Source organism: Erinaceus europaeus, chromosome 8 (assembly GCF_950295315.1).
Source record: "Erinaceus europaeus chromosome 8, mEriEur2.1, whole genome shotgun sequence".
NCBI lineage: Eukaryota > Metazoa > Chordata > Mammalia > Eulipotyphla > Erinaceidae > Erinaceus > Erinaceus europaeus.
The window spans coordinates 22213930-22235808 of NC_080169.1; the positions used below are offsets into that span (position 1 = coordinate 22213930).

Sequence of the window (21879 nt, forward strand, 5' to 3'; positions counted from 1 at the left end):
CCTTAGCCATTTAATTGTGGCCCAGAGCAAAATGTACCAGAGACAGAGAAACTGTCTCATTAAGAAGGAGTAGAGGCTTTGGGAAACCTCTTCCATAAGTAGAAAGGCAGTCCATGGAGGATGGGTAGCCAAGTTTACTTATCTGGGGGATGGGCAGGTTAGGTCCCACGTTGGTGCTGGTCCCTGTTCAGGTGCCATTATGTCGTGCTAGCTTCACGGGCAGGAGAGAGAGACGACCAGGGACTCATGGCTGAGTGGTACGCAGTTCAGTCTTTATTCATGTGGAACGCAGCACAATCTAAGCTATCTCTAATCACAGTCTTGTCCTTATATATCCTGAGGCAGAAGAGTCAGGTCCAAAGAGGATGTAGGTAGGATAGGGGGTGGGGAGAAGGAAAAAGCATGCAAAACAGTGAGGATTAAACCAATGCCCTGGAGGCAGGGTGGTGCTTAGTTAACAGTGGTTATGTAAATAGAATACAGTGTTAAGCAGGGGGTGTTTAACCAATGAAACAGAAGGGGTCTTAGAAGCAGAAATTAGAAGCATACCAACATTTAATAATGACCATTTTTACCCATATCCCTATAATAACTTGTTATTATTGGTGGTTTACAAGATTTTAAGATGATAAGTTATCAGTATCTACATACTGACCCTATCACCAAAGTTTTGTGTCCCATAATAAGGGAGGACTTTTTGCTCTGTTTGCTCTGTTACTCTCATTTCCATGTGTTACTCACATTTCCATAATGCCCAGGACAAAGAAGATTTGCAATAAGTGAATCTTGAATGAAACAATTTATAGAAAAGCTATTGAATAAATGTCTGTATTTTTTTTAACCTACTTCTCTGTTTTTTAGTTTAGTTTTTATTTTTTTAATCTTCCTTTTCTTTGTCCTTACACAGATAATGGATAAACTACTCGATGGTGACTTAACAAGTGATTCTTCTTACTTCCAGAATGTTACAGGATGTTCTAATTACTATAACATTTTACAGTGCAAGGTAATGATAATGGTTTGATAGCAGTAATATTTTTGGGTTAAAACTTTTGGCAGAACCAAATTCTCTCTGACTTGGGCCTTTATATTAGACAAACATGTTCGAATCATAATGCATGGCTTAATCTACTGATTCATATGAACCCTCTACCTGTACCAGGGTTGTATGTATTATAATCTGACCACTGAGAGTTTTAGATAATTCAAAACAAGGTCTGATTTGTGTCCCCACCTCGCCGCCTGAGTTGAGCTGGTTATACAGAGGTTCTTTTGTGAAAGATGGAGGTTAAGCTTGTAGTTCTGGATATCAGGTCCCATAATGTCAAGCTTACAGTGAGTTTCTTGAAAATCCCCTCATTATTTGTTCTGTATTCAAGACAGCTTGAGTAATGAAAACCCCCATAAGCCTTTATGAAAATATTTGGTTTGTTGTCCTTTTAATTTAGAATGCTTTGTACATTTCATATGTCTTTCAACCCAAGCCCTCAGGAATATTTCTCAAAGTCTTCAAGTTAAGTTCTTTCATAAAAGTAGGCCAAAGTTGATGTCTTATATGCATAATTCATCTAATTAGACAATAGAAATTAAATGAGGATTTGTGTTTGTATAATCTTTGTCTACTGTATGTAACAACACCCTTGATTCAGTTTCTTAGAAACGCCTTATTTATGAGCTATTTTGTAAATAAAATATAAAACTAATTTCAGTGGAATTCAGCTCTGTGGTTTTTGGCTTTAGAAGCTACCAAGAGAAAAACATGTGGTAGTCAAGAAAGAAACAAAATTTGTGAATACATTTTTTTCTTTAAAAAGTTATGATTTATTCATGGTTAACAAAAATTATTGATGATACATAAATATTTTAACTTAAACTCAAGACTTTTTTCTTTTTAAACATTTAAAATTATGTATATTTTATTTTTATTTAGTAAAAATCATATTACCAAATTTTTATTGTTTTCTTAGAAAATTTTTCTTTTGTCTTATGCCCTTCAAAAATGTTATCTTGTTTATATCGCTTTTTAAAAAAATCTTTTAAAAATATTTATTTATTTATTCCCTTTTGTTGCCCTTGTTTTATTGTTGTAGTTATATAGCTTTTTTAAATGTGCTATTCCCACTCCCCAGCCTTATTGCCTAACATCTTTTTTTTTTCTCGCCGCCCCCATCTTCTTTTTTAACTTTTTTTTTGGAGTTCTTTTTTTTAATATTTATTTTCCCTTTATCTTGCCCTTGTTATTTATTGTTATTGTTGTTATTGCTGTCATTGTTGTTGGATAGGACAGAGAGAAATGGAGAGAGGAGGGGAAGACAGAGAGGGGGAGAGAAAGATAGAGAGCCGCAGACCTGCTTCACTGCCTGTGAAGCGACTCCCCTGCAGGTGGGGAGCCGGGGGCTGGAACCCGGATCCTTACACTGGTCCTTGTACTTTGCACCACGTGCGCTTAACCCGCTGCAATACCGCAGGACTCCCCCCATCTTTTTTTTTTTTTAACATTTAATTTATTTTATTTTAGTGAGAGAGAGAGTGTGTGGTACAGAGGGAAAGACAGAGAAAGAGAGAAAGAGAAAGGGAAATAGAGAAGTGGTGCTGAGGATTGAACATGGGACCTAGGAGCCTCTGATGTGAAAGTCTTTTTTGTGTAACCATTGCTGTCTCCCCAGTCCTTTACTACCTAATCTTTCTGATGCCCTCTTCTGGTAGGATCCTGAGGACCAGCTTTACTATGGGAAGTTTTTGTCCCTTCCACAAGTGAGGCAAGCTATCCATGTAGGAAATCGAACTTTTAATGATGGATCTGAAGTTGAGAAGTACTTAAGAGAAGATACAGTGAAGTCAGTTAAGCCCTGGCTAACTGAAATTATGAATAATTATAAGGTAAGAGGCTTGCTTTACTTATTACTTTAGGACTTTTCAGATTGCCCAGAGCTAAGATGACTTTGTTATTTGACTCCTTCAATTTTTTTTCCTTACATTTAAAAAATATAAATAGGGAGTTGGAAGGCAGCACATCGGGTTAAGCGCAGGTGGCGCAAAGCGCAAGGACTGTCGTAAGGATCCTGGTTTGAGCCCCCAGCTCCCTACCTGTGGGGGAGTCGCTTCACAAGTGGCGACCTGTCTGCAGGTGTCTTATCTTTCTCTCCCCCTCTCTGTCTTCCCCTCCTCTCTCCATTTCTCTCCTATCCAACAATGACGGCATCAATAACAACAACAATAATGACTACAATAAAACAACAAAAGCAACAAAAGGAAATAAATATTAAAAAAGAATAAAAATATAAATAATAACCACTTTATTGTTTGATGTATTTGAAGTAAAAGGATTTCCTCTCTTTTAATTAAGTCACTTTCTTCCTGGTAGTTTCTTTCTTTTCTTAAAGGTTTTGTGTTTTATCTTATTTTATTATTTACATTTTATGGGGGTGGGTAATGATTTACAGTACAGTTGTTGTCCTGTGGATACTAGTCCTCATCTCCCTGTGCTAGATGTCTGCAAAACATCCTCACCCCCAATTTAGGTCCTTTTTCAGCATCATGCACCTGGACCCCAAAGCCCTCTAGCTCTTCTTCCCTCCCTTCTTTCCCAGAGTTCTTTGCTTTTCTGCAATACACCAAGCCTAGTCCAAGCTTTATTTTGTGTTTTCCCTTTCTGTTCTTGTTTCTTAAGTTCTTCTGCCTAATGAGTGAGATCAACCAGTAAACACCTTCTCTCTCTTTTTTTTTATTTCACTTAGCATGATTCCCCTGGTCATTTCTTAAAATGATAGTCTTCTTGGCACATACTACTTCTCATCAGAAAAGAAGTGTAACAGAACTGAGAAGACGGTTGCCCTTTTTAAAGCCAATAGATATTCTCTTATTGCTTATTGTTTAGTATTAATCCCAGTGAAACCGGTGATAAATGAAACAATTGCTGATTCCAAAATAGCATTTTGCCAAATCATTGTATCCATTTATGTTGCTCTACCACGTTTTTTTTTTAAATTTGTACCTTAAGCCGGACACTGTGCTAAACTATCAGATTGAAAGAATGAATGAGATAGACAAATATACCTAATAAACTTGTCCCTAATCCATTAAGGTAACTATCATCCATACATATATGACAAAACAGCTTAACCTGTGTAGTCTTTATTTTTATTTTTATTTCATTTATTTTATTTTACTGGAGCACTTCTCAGCTCTGGCTAGTGGCTGTTCAGGGGATTCAGTGTGGGACTTCAGAGCCTCAGGCATGAGAGTCTCTTTGCATAACCATTATGCCATCTACCCCTGCCCAGCGTATGTATTCTTTAAATAGAAACACTGTTTAAATATGTAATATTAAGGATGCAAAGTGTTATTTTTGAGTGTAAAGTAGATAAGGGAGTTCCCATATTTGTCCCTTGGGAAATATATTTTATACTGTACAAACTTAACTAGAATATGATTCTTGGTCCAAGTAGACCTAACAGTGTTAGTCTTCAGCAGACTTGCACGCCTAAGGCCCAGAGGTTCTTTGTTCAATCCCTGGCAAAAATAAGCTCACCTGTTGTCAGTTAATCACCACAGAGTGTCTGTCCACTGGATGGACAAAGTTGTACCTAGTCATTAGAGTTGATCCTACATTTTGATATTTAAACATATTGCTTAAGCCCAACAATGTGAATCCCAATGAAATCAGAATATTTTCTAAATGCTTTCACTTTGAATCAATTGCCAGAGAAAGAGTAGTTTTGTGGGTGAAGATAAACCATGTCTCCATAAAGGAAAAAAAACAACAAAACTATACTGTCAGTTTTAGTGCGAACCAAAAGAGGCTGCTTCTGAAACAGACTCTGCATATTCATTGCTGCGTATTTGTTGCTGCAGCTGGCTTAACCTACAGGGCAGCAATTATCTCTGGCTTGTCTCTTAATGGTGGTGAACCTCAATGTATATGCAATGGAATCAGAACAATCTAGATTGGCTTAAAACATTAGTACCCTTGGAGATTTATTTATGTAAGACTCAGTGTTAATTTGTCATAGAAAATAGTACATATGTTTCTACTCATCAGAACATGGAAGTCTTTTCCCAGTAATAGAGTCATTTTAGCTCATGCGGAGTATCTCTGATGAACTGAACAATCCCTTCATGGGTTTCTAAGGCTTGATAAAACTCCTGTGGCACCTTGTTTCTGTTGACTGTAATCATCTACAGGGAGTATAAGTACTTAAAAATCACTGTTATATGTAACTTTAGATATTTGGATGATAAAGATATATTTCTAGTTTTAAAATGACTAGAATAGACAACTGAGGTTATAATTTAGATGGTAGTGTGTGGGACTTGTATACCGGAAGCTCCCGGTTCCATCCCTGGTGTCATATGTACCAGAGTGGCCCCTCTCCCTCTTCACCTCTTCCTCTTCTCCCCTCTCCTCTCCTATCTCTCTCACTCTCCCTCTTTAACCCTCCTTCTCCCCTCTCCTCTCTTCACTTCTCCTCTCAACTCCTCTCCCACCTCCTCTTCTTCTGTCCTTTAAAAAAATTTTTTTGTGTTTATTTGTTTGCCCGTTTGTTGCCCTTGTTTTTTATTGTTGTTGTAGTTATTATTGTTGTTGTTGTTATTGATGTCATTGTTGTTAGCTAGGACAGAGAGAAATGGAGAGCGGAGGGGAAGACAGAGGGGGAGAAAAAGATAGACACCTGCAGACCTGCTTCACCGCCTGTGAGGCGACTCCCCTGCAGGTGGGGAGCTGGGGGCTCAAACCCGGATCCTTATGCCGCCTGTCCCTGTGTTTTGCGCCACATGCGCTTAACCCGCTGCACTGCGTTGCTACCGCTGGACTCCCTCTTTTCTTCTTCTTCTTCACCTCTCCCTCTTGTCCTCTCCCTCTCCCTTCTCCCCACTTTCTTCCTCACTTTTTAAATCTTATCCCAAATAAATATGTATGTTTACAAATATCTAAAGTGACACAACACCATTATTGGTGGCCAGGCAGCCATTTTCTTTTTACTAGATAAAGGAGTGTATGTGTATGTGTATGTGTATGTGTATGTGTATGTGTATGTGTATGTGTATGTGTATGTGTAAAGAACAAGAGCGCACAGGGAGGGGAGTGAGGGAAAGAAAGAGACAGTCAGGGAGTCGGGCGGTAGCACAGTGGGTTAAGCATACGTGGCACAAAGCACAAGGACCGGAGTGAGGATCCGGGTTGAAGCCCCAGGCTCCCCACCTGCAGGAGAGTCCCTTCACAGGCTGTGAAGCAGGTCTGCAGGTGTCTGTCTTTCTCTCCCCCTTTATGTCTTCTCCTCCTCTCTCCATTTCTCTCTGTCCTATCCAACAACGACGACATCAGTAACAACAACAATGATAACTACAACAATAAAACAACAAGGGCAACAAAAGGGAATTAATAAGTAAATAAATATTTTAAAATTTTAATAATAAAAACAAAGAGACAGAAAAGGAAAGACGTTTCAATACTGCTCCAGCACTCATGAAGCCCCACCCCATCACAGGTGCTCCTGTGTGGTTGCTAGGGGTTTGGAGTCGGATCCTCTTACGTGATAAAGTATGTACTGTGCTGTGTGAGCTTCCTCTCAGGCCCCTTAAAGGAACTTTTATATTACAGAAAAAAAAAATCCCTCCTGAAAAGTAACAAGACACCAAAACTACACAACCTTTGGGAAGAATGTAAAGGAATAAAAATGTAACCCATTTACAATGATTATAAGATAAATCTACCCAATAAGTGGCAAATAAATAATATATAAACCTTATGACCTGTCAATGCCCCTGTTCAGCAGGGAAGCAATTACAGAAGCCAGACCTTCTACCTTCTGCACCCCACAATGTCCCTTGGGTCCATACTCCCAGAGGGATAAAGAATAGGAAAGCCATCAGGGGAGGGAATGGGATACAGAGCTCTGGTGGTGGGAATTGTGTGGAGTTGTACCCTACTTATGATTTTTTTGTCAGTGTTTCCTTTTTATGAATAAAATTTTTTTAAATGCAAAAAAATACTAATAAACAGCGGGTTAAGCGCACATGGTGTGAAGCGTAAGAGCCGGCTAAGGATACCAACAGGTTTGAGTCTTGTCCAACTGCAGGGGAGTCGCTTCACAGGCGGTGAAGCAGGTCTGCAGGTGTCTGTCTCTCTCTCTCCCCCTCTCTGTCTTCCCCTCCTCTCTCCATTTCTCCCTGTCCTATCTAACAACCACGACATCAGTAACAGCAACAATAACTACAACAACAATAAGAGAACAAAGGCAACAAAAGGGAGAAAATAAAAATCAAAAGATGAAATTAAAAAAAAAATTCCTCAGCTCTATGAAAAAAAATCTATTAAGGAATAGCCTAAGCAATTGGAAAAGATGAAGCTAAGATGTGGCTCAGTAGGTAGAGCATAGGAATTGTATGAACAGAGGCCTGCGTTTGACCCCTGGCAATATATACACCAAATTAGACAAATCACTTAAAAAAATAAAAATAGAAAAGGAACTCAAAGTTAACATAACAGCAGTTCCTTGTTAAAATAAGAAAGAAATAAATATAAAAACTAGCCAGATTGAAAAATAATATTTTGGATTATTGAGATTCTTGTTTAAATCAGGTAACAGTATTCTGAAATCTTTTAGGAATCAACTAAGTCATGTACAGAACACTGAGACTATAAACATGAGATCTCAAGCTAGATATCTTTAGCCTAAATTTTGTTTTATCCTTCACAGGCTGTATTCCTTTGGGGCAGAATACTTAAACTCCATGTGTAGCTTGCTTATTTGTCAGATGGGATATTTATGTGTGAGTTCTTGTGAGACTGAAATGGATTATATATGTAAAACACTTGGAACAGTGCCTAGTGGCTAGAAAGTAGTTAGAAATATGAGTTATTATCAGTGAAACCTAGCAAATTATACAAGAAATTCCAGAATACATAGAAATGAAAAAAGACTTCATAGGTTTTTAGTTTCCAATCTAGAATTTGAGCATCTTAGAAATAACTACTTTTGATTTTATGTTATTTAAAATATTATTAGTGGTTTAATAATAATTACCAGGATTGTAAGATAACATGGGTACAGTTCTATACAGTTCCCACCACCAGAGTTTTGTGTCCCAACTCCTTCACTGGAAACTTTCCTGTTCTTTATCCTTCTGGGAATATGGACCAAAATTCTTTTTTTTTTAATTTTTAAAAATATTTATTCATTTATTTATTTATTTTCCCTTTTGTTGCCCTTGTTTTTTATTGTTGTAGTTATTATTGTTGTTCTTATTGATGTCATTGTTGTTGGATAAGACAGAGAGAAATGGAGAGAGGAGGGGAAGACAGAGAGGGGGAGAGAAAGATAGACACCTGTAGACCTGCTTCACTGCCTGTGAAATGACTCCCCTGCAGGTGGGGAGCCGGGAGCTCGAACCGGGATCCTTACTCCTGTCCTTGAGCTCTGCGCCACATGCGCTTTACCCGTGTGCTACCGCCTGACTCCCATGGACCAAAATTCTTCATGGGGTTCAGAAGGTGGGAGTTTTGGCTTCTATAATTGCTTCTCCACTGGACATGTATTTTGGCAGGTCAATCTATACTCCCGGCCTGTTTCTGTCTTTCCCCAGTGGGGCAAGGCTCTGGGGAGGTGAGATTTTGGGATACACTGATGAGGTCTTCTGCCTAAGGAAAGTCAGGATAGAATCCTAGTAGCATCTACAACTTGATGGCTGAAAGTTAGTAAGATATAAAGCAGGGTAAACCATTAATCCCTAATAAAGAAATTAAAAAAGATATAATGCAGGACAAATTGTTTAATAAACAGCAATCCAAAGGTAGAAATAAAACAGGTGAAATTAGGAGTCTTCGGGTGGGAAGAAACTATGAAGTCTATTTTAGGTATGTTCCAAAGAGCCCATGACTTCAATAATTTTTGCCTGAGCCTGATAACATGCAAGATGTTGTCAAAGTTTAGAATAGGGCTAGAAAGCTGGGTTAGGGCAGAGAGCAGTTTCTAAACATGAGGAAAGTATATAAATACCATAGACTGTTTACCTCCTCTATGTGACTTAAGGTCCCTGTATGTTCATATTTAGCACAGGAGCCTATGTGATCTCTAAGTCTTTGTCAGTCTTAGGAACATTCTCGGCCACAGTCATTTCAGGACCAGTCTACCTGAAGTCACAGAGTAGGCTGGTGAGGCCTCCTTTCAGAAACTGGGGCAGTCCCTACCATTGTTACTCTACAATGAAGGCAAGGTCCTAGAGAGGCCCACAGGAGGGTATATGATGTCATCCCTCATGGAAGTAACCAGTGATGGTGGAGAAAGGAATTTCTTAGAGGACTAGGCCCATCATAATGAGGTAAAAATCCAAGGATTCTCTGACTAGGGCCCCAGATTATGGGGTGGTCTGGTATTAACCAAAAAGGCCATCATGAAAGTGAGCCAGAGCCAGTCTCTTGACCTTTTCCGGCTTTTGTAGACTTTTTTCTTCTTCTTTTTTAATGGAGCCAAAAAGAGAAGCAGAGAGAAAGAGTGAAAAGAGACTATAGCTCTGAAGCTTCTTTCAGTGTCATAGGGACTAGACTCAAGCCTGAGCTTGCACATGGTGAAGCAGTGCACTGTCCAAGCCAAGAAGTTAAAATTCTCACCTGGCAACTGAAAAAGTCTACAAACTGAAAAATCAGTAGCTCTTTGATCTGTCAGAGAATGAGGTAACAGATTAATCTTCCAATATCCACTAATTTGAGAGATATACAGATGGATATGGTGAATCACAAATTATCTGATAGTAAAGCAAGTGATCTAGTAGAGATCTTGGCCCATACTCTCTATAGGGGAATCCAAGGAAACCCTGACTAGGGCCCAGGATGATGGGGTGGTCTGGTATTAATCAAAAAAGTCACAATTAAGTGACCCAGTGTCTTGACCTTATCCAGCTTTTGTAGGCCCTGGCCCACTTTTTTACTGGATTAGTTTTACTTTTTTTTTAATATTTATTTATTTTGTTGACCTTGTTTTATTGTTATAGTTATTATTGTTGTTGTTGATGTCATCGTTGGATAGGACAGAGAGAGAGAGAGGAGGGGAGACAGAGAGGGGGAGAGAAAGATAGACACCTGCAGACCTGTTTCACTGCTTGTGAAGTGACTCCCTTGCAGGGAGCCGGGGACTTGAACCTGGATCCTTACTCTGGTCCTTGCGCTTTGTGTCACGTGCACTTTACCCGCTATGCTACCACCCGACTCCCTAGTTTTACTTTTTATTTTATTTTATTTATTTTATTTTTTACCAGAGCACTGATCAGCTCTAGTTTACGGTGGTACAGGGGATTGAACCTGAGACTCAGAAGCCTCAGGCATGATAGTCTGTTTGCATAGCCATTATGCTATCTACCCCTGCCATAGTTTTACTTTTTTTATACATCTGCACCAATTCTGTTTAGATGTTTGATATCAGTTAGCTATTTGTCAGATGTATCTTCTCCCATTTACTGGAGTGCCTGGTTATCCTTGTGTAGTTTACTTTCATTATATAGAAACTTTTAATTTCATGTATTCCCATTTATTTACTTTTGTTTTCATTTTGCATTCCCATGGAGGTGAGTATCACGTAAATATTTGATGTGAAGATCCTGTAATTTCATCAATGTTTATTTTCCCTTTTGTGCCCTTGTTTTTTATCGTTGTAATTATTATTGTTGTTATTGATGTCATCGTTGTTGGACAGGACAGAGAGAAATGGAGAGAGGAGGGGAAGACAGAGAGGGGGACAGAAAGATAGACACCTGCAGACCTGCTTCACTGCTTGTGAAGCGACTCCCCTGCCGGTGGGGAGCCAGGGCTTGAACCAGGTCCCTTATGCCGGTCTCCCTGCACCAATGTTTTCTTTCTTTCTTGATACAGAGAGGGATAGAAAGCAGAGGGAGAGAGTGAAAGAGACAGCACTAAAGCTTACTTCATTGTGGTGGCAACATCCCGGGCCCTGTGTCACACACCTAGTAAAGCAGTGCTCTAACCAAGTGAGTTATTTTGCTGATCCAGTTTTAGTTTGTTTCATTAAAGATAATTAGTAAACTATAGCTAGGTGCAACAATGTGTACATTCCTAGAAACAGGATATTGAGTGAAAAGCATGCTATTGAGTAATAAAAACCAATAAAACTAAGAAAAATGTAAAATTAAACAGTCCATTATTTTGGTATAGACACATTTGTTAGAATTTTTTTTCAAAAACAAAGGAATTCTAAATATGAATCCCAGGATGGCAGTTAGACAGAGGGTAGGGGCAGGGATCTTGCACAATGAGTAAATTCAATGATATTGGTAGCACACTAGCTTTTAAGACAACAATGATTTTTTAAAGTGTTTTTTTTATCATGCTTCCTAACCTAGAAATATGTTACAATATAGTTGTTGGTAGGTACCAAAAATACATAAAAAATAGGATGGAATTCATCCATGATTAATACTTTGGAGGGATTTTCTTGACCATGTTGTGAGCATGCGTACTATTTCATATGGCAATGTCCTTAATGTCACTCAGCATGCTCTAGAGAATCACAAGGCATGATGGTGGCGGCAGTAACACTGATCTGCTTTCACAGATAATTCCACTAATGTGCTTCTCTGTTAGAAATTACTTATATTACCAAAAATAACAAGTCATTTAAATAATCTTTTTGTACCTGGCTATATATGTCCGTTGGTGGGCAGCAGATTTACTTGAAATTTATATTCTATTATAGTTCCCTGATAGTAGTACTGGAGAACACTCAGTGTCAGAAGTCATGTTGCCTGGAACTTAAAACTTCCCCTTTTCCTCCTAATATGTAAAATTCTATCTTGCTTATAAACAACAGACATTCCATAGGCAACCATCTTGCATCTCATTAACTGCATCTTTACCCCAGGACCAGTATAGTGCCTGGCACATAGTAATCATCCCATGACCTTTAGTAGGGAAAGAATTGCCATGTGAACAAAGGAAAGAAACGAGTGAAAAAGTGAAGGAGAATAAAGGACCTCAAGACCTGTTGATTTATATCATATCTACCTTTTATTTTTATTTATTATTATTACTATTATTGCCACCACTGATTCCCAACAGCTATTTTTTTCTTTTCTGTTTTCCTTTCTGTCTTATTTGATAGAACAAGAATAGGGATCTTGGGGTAGAAAGTTGCAAAGAAGTCTATTTTAGGTAAGTTCCTAGGGGCACTTGACTTTAGTAATTTTTGCTTGAGTTTGATAGCTGACATGGAGGTAGACTAAAAATACTGTCTGGAAAGATGGTTTCAGAGTTGAGAATAGGGCTAGAAAGCTGAGTAGAGCAGTAAGTAGCTCCCAATTGTGAAAAAAAAATTATGAATAAAAAAATTAACTGTTTACTCTACCAACCTGACCCAGGGCCCATATATCTTTATATTTAGCACATGAGCCTGTGTAACCTCTGAATCCCTGTCAGTCTGAATTTGCAGTTCATGGTCATAACTGGGAACATTCTAGGCTGCACTCATTTCAGGACCAGTCTCCTTCGAGTGGCAGGGTAGGATGACCCAACCTCCCTTTAGAGAGTGGGACAGTCCCTACCATTGCTACTTTATAGGGAGGACAAGTTTCTGGAGTGGCCCATGTGAGGGCTTATGCATATGTTCCTGATAGAAGTGACCAGTGATGATGCAGAGAGGGATCTATTAGAGGTTTAGGTCCATCATATCTGTGTGGATATCCCTAACTAAGGCCCCAGATGTTGGAGTGGTCTGTATTGACCAAAAAGGCCATCATTAAATGAAATAGTCTCTTACCCTTGTCTGTCTTGTAGACCCTTCTTTATCTGATGAACTTAGACTTTCTGCCAGTTGCCAAAACATTGAGTATTATATGTTGTATTCAAACTGGTATTAGGTTTTGGAGTCTACCTTTTTTGGGCCTTTCTACTAGATTTCCAAGCTTATTAGGTCTTAGTCTAATCAGAGAATTTGCGAAGCTTTCTTTAGGCCCTTCTACTAGGATCCTTGGTTTATTAGGTCTAAGTCTAGTAACAGAGGGCTATTAAGCACTTTTACTTTGAGTTATGTAATTTCCTCTTGCATGTGGAATTCATGCACACCTGTACCCAGTACTCTAAACCCTAGCTTGTACTAGAGTATCTGTAACTTTGTTAGATAATGTGCCATCTATGGCACACCTAGTTGAGCGCATGTGTTAACAATTCTCAAAGACCCAGGTTCGAGGCCCCAGTCCCCATCTGCAGGGGGAAAGCTTCACAAGTGGTGAAGCAGGGCTGCAGGTGTCCCTCTGCCACTCTCTCTATCTCCCCTTTCCTCTCTAGCTGTTTCTATCCAATAAATAAATAAATAAAGATAACAAAAAATTTTTAAAAACACCAGATAGCGTGCCATCTGAAATGGAACTAGGGAGTCCCACATGTTAGGAAAGGTCTCAGTAGATTAGAGGAGTTGGGAGGTTGACATCTCAGGCTTGATGTCTCTGGCGACCATCCATAGTAACTCGTCAGTAACCCCATAATGTGACATGGCAGCACTGATAGTGTTCGTTGATTTAGTTGAGTTAGACAGAGGCAGTATGCCAGTAAGGGATCAGAGAGAAGAAACATCAAGAAATATGGGAATAGTCCTAGAAGTTCCAGGGCTAGGAGAAAAAACAATCTTAAAGAGGATGTGAAGAGTTCCTTGTATTCCTAGAGTTTAAAATAGCAGTAGTTATTTATTAAAACCAAATTAGTTGGGGGGTTGTTTTCCTATTAAAATTCAGTTGTTAGGATATACCATAATATACTTGCTTTGTGCCATTTAGAAGTATCTGCTGATCACAGTATCTTATATACTGACAGGTTGCTTCCATATTTTGGTTATTGTGAATAATGCAGCTATGAACATGGGGATATATATATATATATATATATATATATATATATATATCCCTTCAAATTGTTTCTTTTATATAAATAACTAGGATTGATGGATAATAAGGTATTCCCATTTGTATTTGATTAAGGATCCTACACTTCACATTCCCAACAGCAGTGTAATAGAGTTCCTTTCTCTCCATATCCTTTCCAACACACCCTTCCCTGTTTTGTTGATGAAGGCCATTCTAACAGGTGTGAGGTGGTCTTAATATTTCTGTCTTGCTTAATTAGGATGTCAAGGATGTCTAGGACTATATTGAATAGAACTGGTGAGAGTGGGCATCCTTGCCTAGTTCCTGATTTTATGTGGAAAGCTTTTTCAATTTTCTGACATTGAGTATGATGTTAGTCCTACCAGGTTTACCTTTATTATGTTGAGGAATTTTCCAGTTTCTTGAGGGTCTTTCTCATAAATGGCTGTTGGACTTTGTCAAATGCTTTTTCTGTGTCAACTAATAAAAATCATGTGATTTTTATCTTTCTTTTTCTTGATATGGTGGATTGCATTGATTCACTTGAGGATGCTGAGCCATCCTTGTTTCCCAGGAATGAATCCCCAAAATCTGCCAACATAATTGATTTTTTAAAAATTTATTTTCCCTTTTGTTGCCCTTGTTTTATTGTTGTAGTAGTAGTTGTTGTTGATATCATCATTGCTGGATAGGACAGAGAGAAATGGAGAGAGGAGGGGAAGACAGAGAAGGGGAGAGAAAGATAGACACCTGCAGACCTGCTTCACTGCCTGTGAAGCGACTCCCCTGCAGGCGGGGAGCCGGGGGGTCGAACCGGGATCCTTATGCCGGTCCTTGAGTTTTGCACCATGTGTACTTAACCCGTTGCACTACCACCCGACCCCAACACATTTGATTTTTGAGACAGTAAAATATGGTAGGGAATGGAGAGGGTATTTTTAGAGTATAGTAAATGTATCCCATGCCTCGTAATAACCTTTGACTTTAAATTTCATTCTCTTTGTATAATTCCTCTGGTTCTTAGTTCTCTCTGAAGGTGACATCATTTTCCATAAAGATTATGGATATATTTTAATTTAATATATCTGGTTCTAGCTCTTGCCTTCCTAAAAGCATATGGACTTGTTTTTACAAAGTGGGAGGAGGTGTATTTCCTGTCTGAAATTATTATTTCAACAAGGAAGTCATTTGAATTCAAAACAGAACATTTCCTTGGATGTGAAGATGCCTTATATCTACTATGCTTTTTGGAGGTCCTATCTCCAAAGGCTCATTCTTACCTCCAAATGCTGGTGCTTTTTTTTTTTTTTTAGTTTTTTATTTTATTTTATTTATTTCTTTTGTTGCCCTTGTTGTTTTATTGTTGTAGTTATTATTGATGTCGTTGTTGTGGGATAGGACAGAGAGAAATGGAGAGAGGAGGGAAGACAGAGAGGGGGAGAGAAAGACAGACACCTGCAGACCTGCTTCACCGCCTGTGAAGGGACCTGCCTGCAGGTGGGGAGCCGGGGGCTCGAACCGGGATCCTGACGCTGGTCCTTGAGCTTAGTGCCACCTGCGCTTAACCCGCTGCGCTACAGCCCGACTCCCACTGCGCTACAGCCCGACTCCCGCTGGTGCTTTTAAAGGTTTAGCTACCCTGGAACATGGCTTAGTTTGCTGTGTGTAAAGTTCATTTAGTGAGGAAACTGTAAATATAAAGTTACATGTCCCTGTCACTTATCATTCTGCAGCTCATTAAATTTCAACTAATTGCATCTTCAGAATTCAGGTTCTTAATGTTTTTAGCTTTACCACCAGTCTGAAATCTTAACACCCAGGTCATCAGAGTTTTATTTATTTATCCAAGGCTATCAAAAGATCTTCATTTAAGAATAGGGTATTTCTGATTAGTGAATGTGATTTAGGAATTTGAAAGGTAAATATTTCTAGTAAATTTAACTCATTTTAGCAGTGGTTTTAATTGCTTGTGGCATTCTCCTTAATAATATCTTCTGATGGCAAAATGTCAATGGGAACAGTGGACAGGAAACTATATTTGATAAATGTTTGGTGTAGCACAAAAATTCAACACTTAAGTGGGTCAAATTCTTCAGCTGCTTAGTTGGAATATAAGCTTCTATCAAGTTATGATGGGAAAAATATGGTGTTGTTTACCTTAAGCTGATGTGATCACTTTTCTTCCAAGTCCTTTGAAGACAATGAAGGGAATGCCAGTTCTATTCCATAAAAAACTGCTGGCAGAAGGAAGTAGCCCCCAGTGAAGCATGACTGAAGAGAGGAGAGCTAATCCTAGCACATTTGTTTGTTGTAATTGTAGCCTATAGATAAGCAACTGCCACTTTAATGGCAAATAAAAATAGTGTACATTCCAAAACCATTTTCTACTGCAGAGTACTTGGTGAATTCTTTTACCTATTCCAGTTACAATCCAAAGAATAGCATTCCTTTTTTCTTATGAGTCATATTTCTGCTCTTCCTTGATTTTTAAGCAGTTAATTGAATCCTGAGAAAAGAAATACCCATAAGTTGCAACACAGACTCTAATTTCAAGAAAATTTTGGAGGTTTGACATTTTTTCTTCTTTGGTCTTCAATTTATGTTAGAATAAGATGTTCCAATGAGAATCCAGTGTGTATTTTTTTTTTTTACTTTATTAAGCCATTGGACAATGTGTTCTGTACCATTAATTGATGAAATTTGGTAGCAATTTAGTATGGAGTCACTCATTTCTGGAAATGTGAGTGTGGTGTGAAAAAAAAGATAATCAGTTTAGGTGGAGGTAGACAGCATAATGTTTATGCAAAAAGAGTCTCATGACTGAGACTCTAGTGTCCCAGGTTTAACCCCCAACACCACAATAAATTAGAACTGAGAAGTACTCTAGTAAAAATTAATTAATTAATTGTGTTATCACTTATCCAGATTCTGGGGAGCCTTAAAAATTCAGTAAGTTAGGGAGTTGGGCTGTAGCGCAGCGGGTTAAGCGCAGGTGGCGCAAAGCACAAGGACCGGCATAAGGATCCCGGTTCGAACCCCGGCTCCCCACCTGCAGGGGAGTCACTTCACAAGCAGTGAAGCAGGCCTGCAGGTGTCTATCTTTCTCTCCCCCTCTCTGTCTTCCCCTCCTCTCTCCATTTCTCTCTGTCCTATCCAACAACAACGACATCAATAATAACTACAACAATAAAACAAGGGCAACAAAAGGGAATAAATAAATAAAATATTTTAAAAAAAGAAAAAAAATTCAGTAAGTTAAATACATAGTTAAATTCAGTTACTATAATCTCTAACTGCTATGAAACACTGCAGTTATATCAGTGGATTTTATTTTAAAAATAGAGAAAGAGGAGCGAAGCTCAAGGACTGGCGTAAGGATCCCGGTTCAAGCCCCTCACCTGCAGGGGGTTCGCTTCTCTCCCCTTCTCTGTCATCCCCTCTTTTGATTTCTGTCTGTCCTATCCAATAACAATGACATCAACGACAGCAATAATAATAACCACAACAACAATAAAAAGAAAAGAGAGAAAGAGGAATATAACTTTCTCAATATAATGAGATTATCTCTTCTGCAATAAATATCATCACACTATACTGCATTGAATTGGAACATGGAAAACAAAAATAGCATTATTATATTTATTATCATTATTACTGTCATTTTGTCACCAGACTTCATTGCTCTGAGTTGCTTTTTTTCAGAAGGAGAGAGAGAGACTCCAAAGCTTCCTCCCAGTGTGGTGGTAGCCTGATTTGAACCTGGATTGCTCATGACAAAGTGGGCATACCATTCAAGTGAGCTATTTGGCTGATCCAAGCTTGAATTATTATTATTATTTTAAAATATTTATTATTTATTTCCTTGTGTTGCCCTTGTTTTTAATTGTTGCAGTTATTATCATTATGGTTGTTGTTATTGATGTCACCGTTGTTGGATAGGACAGAGAGAAATGGAGAGAGGAGGGGAAGACAGAGAGGGGGAGAGATAGACACCTGCAGACCTGCTTCACCACCTGTGAAGCGACTCCCCTGCAGGTGGGGAGCCAGAGGCTCAAACCGGGATCCTCCCGCCAGTGCCTTGTGGTTTGCGCCACCTTCGCTTAACCCGCTTCGCTACCGCCCGACTCCCTGAATTATTTTTAAAAGAGGAAATAAGCTTTACTAATGTTTATAAGATGAACTGGCACTGATAAGCTTCTTAGGTCGGTGTATTAGTTGCATATCAAATGTAATAGAGTCAGGGTGACAACAAAACAAAAAGTTACAGTTTTTCTTGTCATCATCATCATCTTTACCATTTTTTGTTTGTTTGTTTGTTTCAGTCTATTTTATCTGGGCTCTAATTCCAAGTGCAATTCTTTATCCACTTCAGTTTTCTCTTCCATTCAGTACAGATGACTTAATTCAGTAACAGTTGGCCCTGATCTCTCAGTCATCATTCATCCACTTCCCTCAGTCTAAGAAAGCCATGATTGCAACCACTGGTACTCTTCTTAAGGGCTTTTCATCACTGGCTTTTCCTTTTTGTCCAACTACATTTTGCCACAGATCATTCTGTGCCATTGGCTTGCTCACTACGAGAAACTCCCAAGTCTTGTCATTTCTTGTCATTAGGCAACAGTCAATACCACAACCTGTTTCCTGTGCTGAAAGACATGTGACAGAATGAAAAGTCAAGCAAACTCTTGGAAGGAAGAGCTCTGGCCGGGTGTTCCTGGCCTCCTTTGTTTTGATTTTCCTGCCTCCTTGTGCTCTTTTCACTGAATATTCCCATTTTATTATTTTTTTCCCCCCTCCTGACTGCTCTCCTTATTTGTTACAGTGACTTTCATGGTCCTTTTTGTGCTTACTTGATATTCTCTGGAAAGAAAAGGGGGAAAAGTGTGTGTGTGTGTGTATGTGTGTGTGTGTGTGTGTGTGTCTTTCTGTGTGTATGTGTGTGTGTGTGTCTCTGTGTGTGTGTGTGTGTGTGTGTGTGTCTCTGTGTGTGTGTGTGTCATCATGCAATAGGGAGTTGTATTTAGGAGCGAAAGAAAACACCAGAACACCAAACTGGAAAAAAAAAGCTAATTGTAAGTTAATAAAGTGACTTTGATGAATAGAAACATTGAAGATGTAGATCAGAGATGCTGTTTTCCTATAAAGATAAAAATACAGAGACCTGAAAGTATCAGTTATATACCCCCATTCAGTGAGGAAATATAATCCATATTACCAAGCCTTCTCTCATGAGGAATTCAGCCTGTTTGGAAACCTTTCATGAACTTGACTATTCATCTAGGGATTGATAACGAAAGGTAGGAATTAGACTTGTAGAAGTGACTTTTCTGGCTTTTTAGAAGTGAGCCTTCTTACTTATTTAATACTCTTAGAGAAAAGCAAAGATATCTTTAGTCACAGAGACTCAGAACTTTCTCAAACTGGAAATCAAGTTTCTTATGAGAAAATAGGATGCCAGTGGATGCAAGGTATTTCACAGGATGACTAGAATCAAAGGTAGACAAACTGTAGTGTCTCATTAAGTGCTCTGCTCAGTGGATGATAACCTAGCATCTCTCTTCCCACTGTTCATTTTTCTTTGGAAGCTTCTGAGCAACTCTAAATTAATGTCTTTTGCAGCTTAGTTAGTATTTCTCCACTGGAAAAAAAAATAACATGCTACTCTTTGTTAGTCCTCAGGATCACTTCAGCAGGGAAGTCATTTCCTTATCCTGCATGGACAGATAGCAGCGACACAGTCTAGTGGCACAGGTCGCAACATTCCTGTTTTACCCCCTCAAAAGTCTTAGAGAACGCATTCAACTTTGTTAACAGTGATGTTTTCTTCCTCTTCTTCCTCCTCCTCCTCTTTCTCTTCCTCCTCCAGATCTCTTCCTCCCCCTACCCTTCCTACTAGAAGTGTAGTCTTGCACATGCTAGATTTCACCCCTCTGGGGAATTCTTTTCATTTAAGTAGAGAGAGGGGACTGGGGAGGAGATACTTGTAACACCAAGGCTACCTCTGCTGGGGAATTATGCAGATGCAGTCACATCTGCCAAGCTGTCCCCTCAGGCTTTGCCACTATCCACGATATTCTCTATTCTCGCAGTACCTTTTTCAACCAATCCTGTCCCTACATGTCACTCCTGGTTGTTGCCCTATAAAGCCCTTCTTCCGCCCCTCGTCTCTCTTGTCTGTTTTTCACATTGGTGATTAGACGCAAGGGAGGGTGGTCCGGGAGGTGGCCATTTTTTGCTACCTCCTCGTGGCCCGAACCACTGTGCTCTCACCCAACTCTGAGGTGCCCGTGCAAATAAAGGTGTGTGTTCCCTCTTCACTTCAGATCTCCTCTCTTCGCAGCCCGACATACCTCCATTGCCATAGCACTTCCTTGCAGTGCCATGAGTGGGACTGTAACCTGGGTTGTGGATATGACAATGCAAACACCCAGCCTAGTGAATCACCTCTCCAACCTCTGTTTTTGTTTGTTGTAATTTTGGGTCATAGTGATAATGCTATAAAGACAAGGGAGTTGATAGCAAGGAGTTTTTCTGAACTTGTCTACTTCCAGTAATAGTTGAGATGGTAGGATCATCTGACACTCCCCCACATGGAATATTTTCCAACTTCCTATATCCAGTCTCATAAGTGGATGTCCCAGGAAGTTAATTCTATCATTTGGCAACTGTTGACAAAGGGATTCAATTTCTCTGCAGGATCCACAAAACTGAAAATATACTACTGCTATCCAATAAAGATAAAATGCAAGGCAAATATGTAATTTATAATTTTATAGAGGACATACTAAAATATAGAAAGGAACGAGTGAAATTAATTTTAATAATATTTTTTTAACCTAGTATGTCTAAAATGTTATCATATCAACAGGCAGTCAGCTTGAAGAAATTATTGAGATGTTTTACATTCTTTTCATTGTACTAAGTCTTCAAAATCTGGTATGTATATTAGACTTTTAGCTGGTCTCAATTTAGATTATTAAAGCACTCACTAGCCACATGTGGCTGATGGCTCCTGTGTTCATTAGTTTGTTTCAATAACTATAAACTTAACTGTGATGTATTAGCGACACTTTTTTGCTTGCTTTGTGGGGCTGTTTCTTTTTGGTTAGATTGTGTGTGTGTGTGTGTGTGTGTGTGTGTGTGTGTGTGTACACTTGTTAATTAAGTAGATTTAATAATATGAAAAGAAAGAAATGGACTTCCTGACCCACATTTAAGTGGGGTAATCAAATTGGCAGGCATGTTGTAGTTTGGGGAGATGACCCTTAGTGTGACCTTGAAGCTGACATTTTAACAGTCAAAAGGACATTCCTCTCTGGAGAGAGGCTTACTGAGTAAGTGAGGGGGTTTACTCATTGGGCACGTGGAGTTCGTTAAATCTAGCAAATTCAGAGAATATTTCTTGAGAGGTAAGGGAATCAAGAAGGGAATAGGAGAACATGAAACAAGAAGCAGATAAAAAAAAAACAGAACTTTAGTCATGCAATTTAAAGGAAAAACAAAAACAAACAACAAAAACCTGTCTGGATCATTATTAAAAGTAATTAAAAATGTGCTGCTCTAATTACTTATATTTCTTCTCCTCCTACTCCTTTTTTTTTTTTTTTTTGGGAAAAATCTTGGACTGATTCTTTCTGGATTCTTTTCAAGTTAGGTTTACTTCTTATTCCTTTCCAAAAGCAGCTCCATTGTTTATAGTTAGTTGCAAGAAAGTAATAATTTTCTGTAGCCAAAAGACATTATTTGCATGGTGCCTGGACACTCAAACTTGTTCAACTCTAATTTTTCTGTACTTGTCCTGGCAAAACTAGCTGCTTGGGGAATGGAAGACACATGGGGAGTGTTTATTCTCAGTTCATTTTCTGTCTCTTTTCTCTTTTCCTTAAACCAGGAAGCAAAATATATTCCTTCTGAAGAAGATGTTTGCAGAAAGGTCTACTGTTTTTCATTCAAGAGCTGCATTATCTTGCTGCCACAGTCTTTTCCAGACAGGCTTTGGGGATTCAGACTTCCTGT

General features: G+C 38.9%; 1 protein-coding gene across 3 annotated transcripts in view; it reads left to right on the forward strand.

The window, feature by feature from the left end:
* Positions 1 to 21879, forward strand: part of CPVL (carboxypeptidase vitellogenic like) — a 161303-nt gene that overhangs the window by 91984 nt on the left and 47440 nt on the right. For all 3 annotated transcript variants that reach the window (XM_060196033.1, XM_060196035.1, XM_060196034.1), the window contains 2 exons: positions 908 to 1006; positions 2707 to 2880. In XM_060196033.1, coding sequence (XP_060052016.1) covers positions 908 to 1006; positions 2707 to 2880 — 273 coding nt within the window. The remainder of the gene's footprint in view (positions 1 to 907; positions 1007 to 2706; positions 2881 to 21879) is intronic.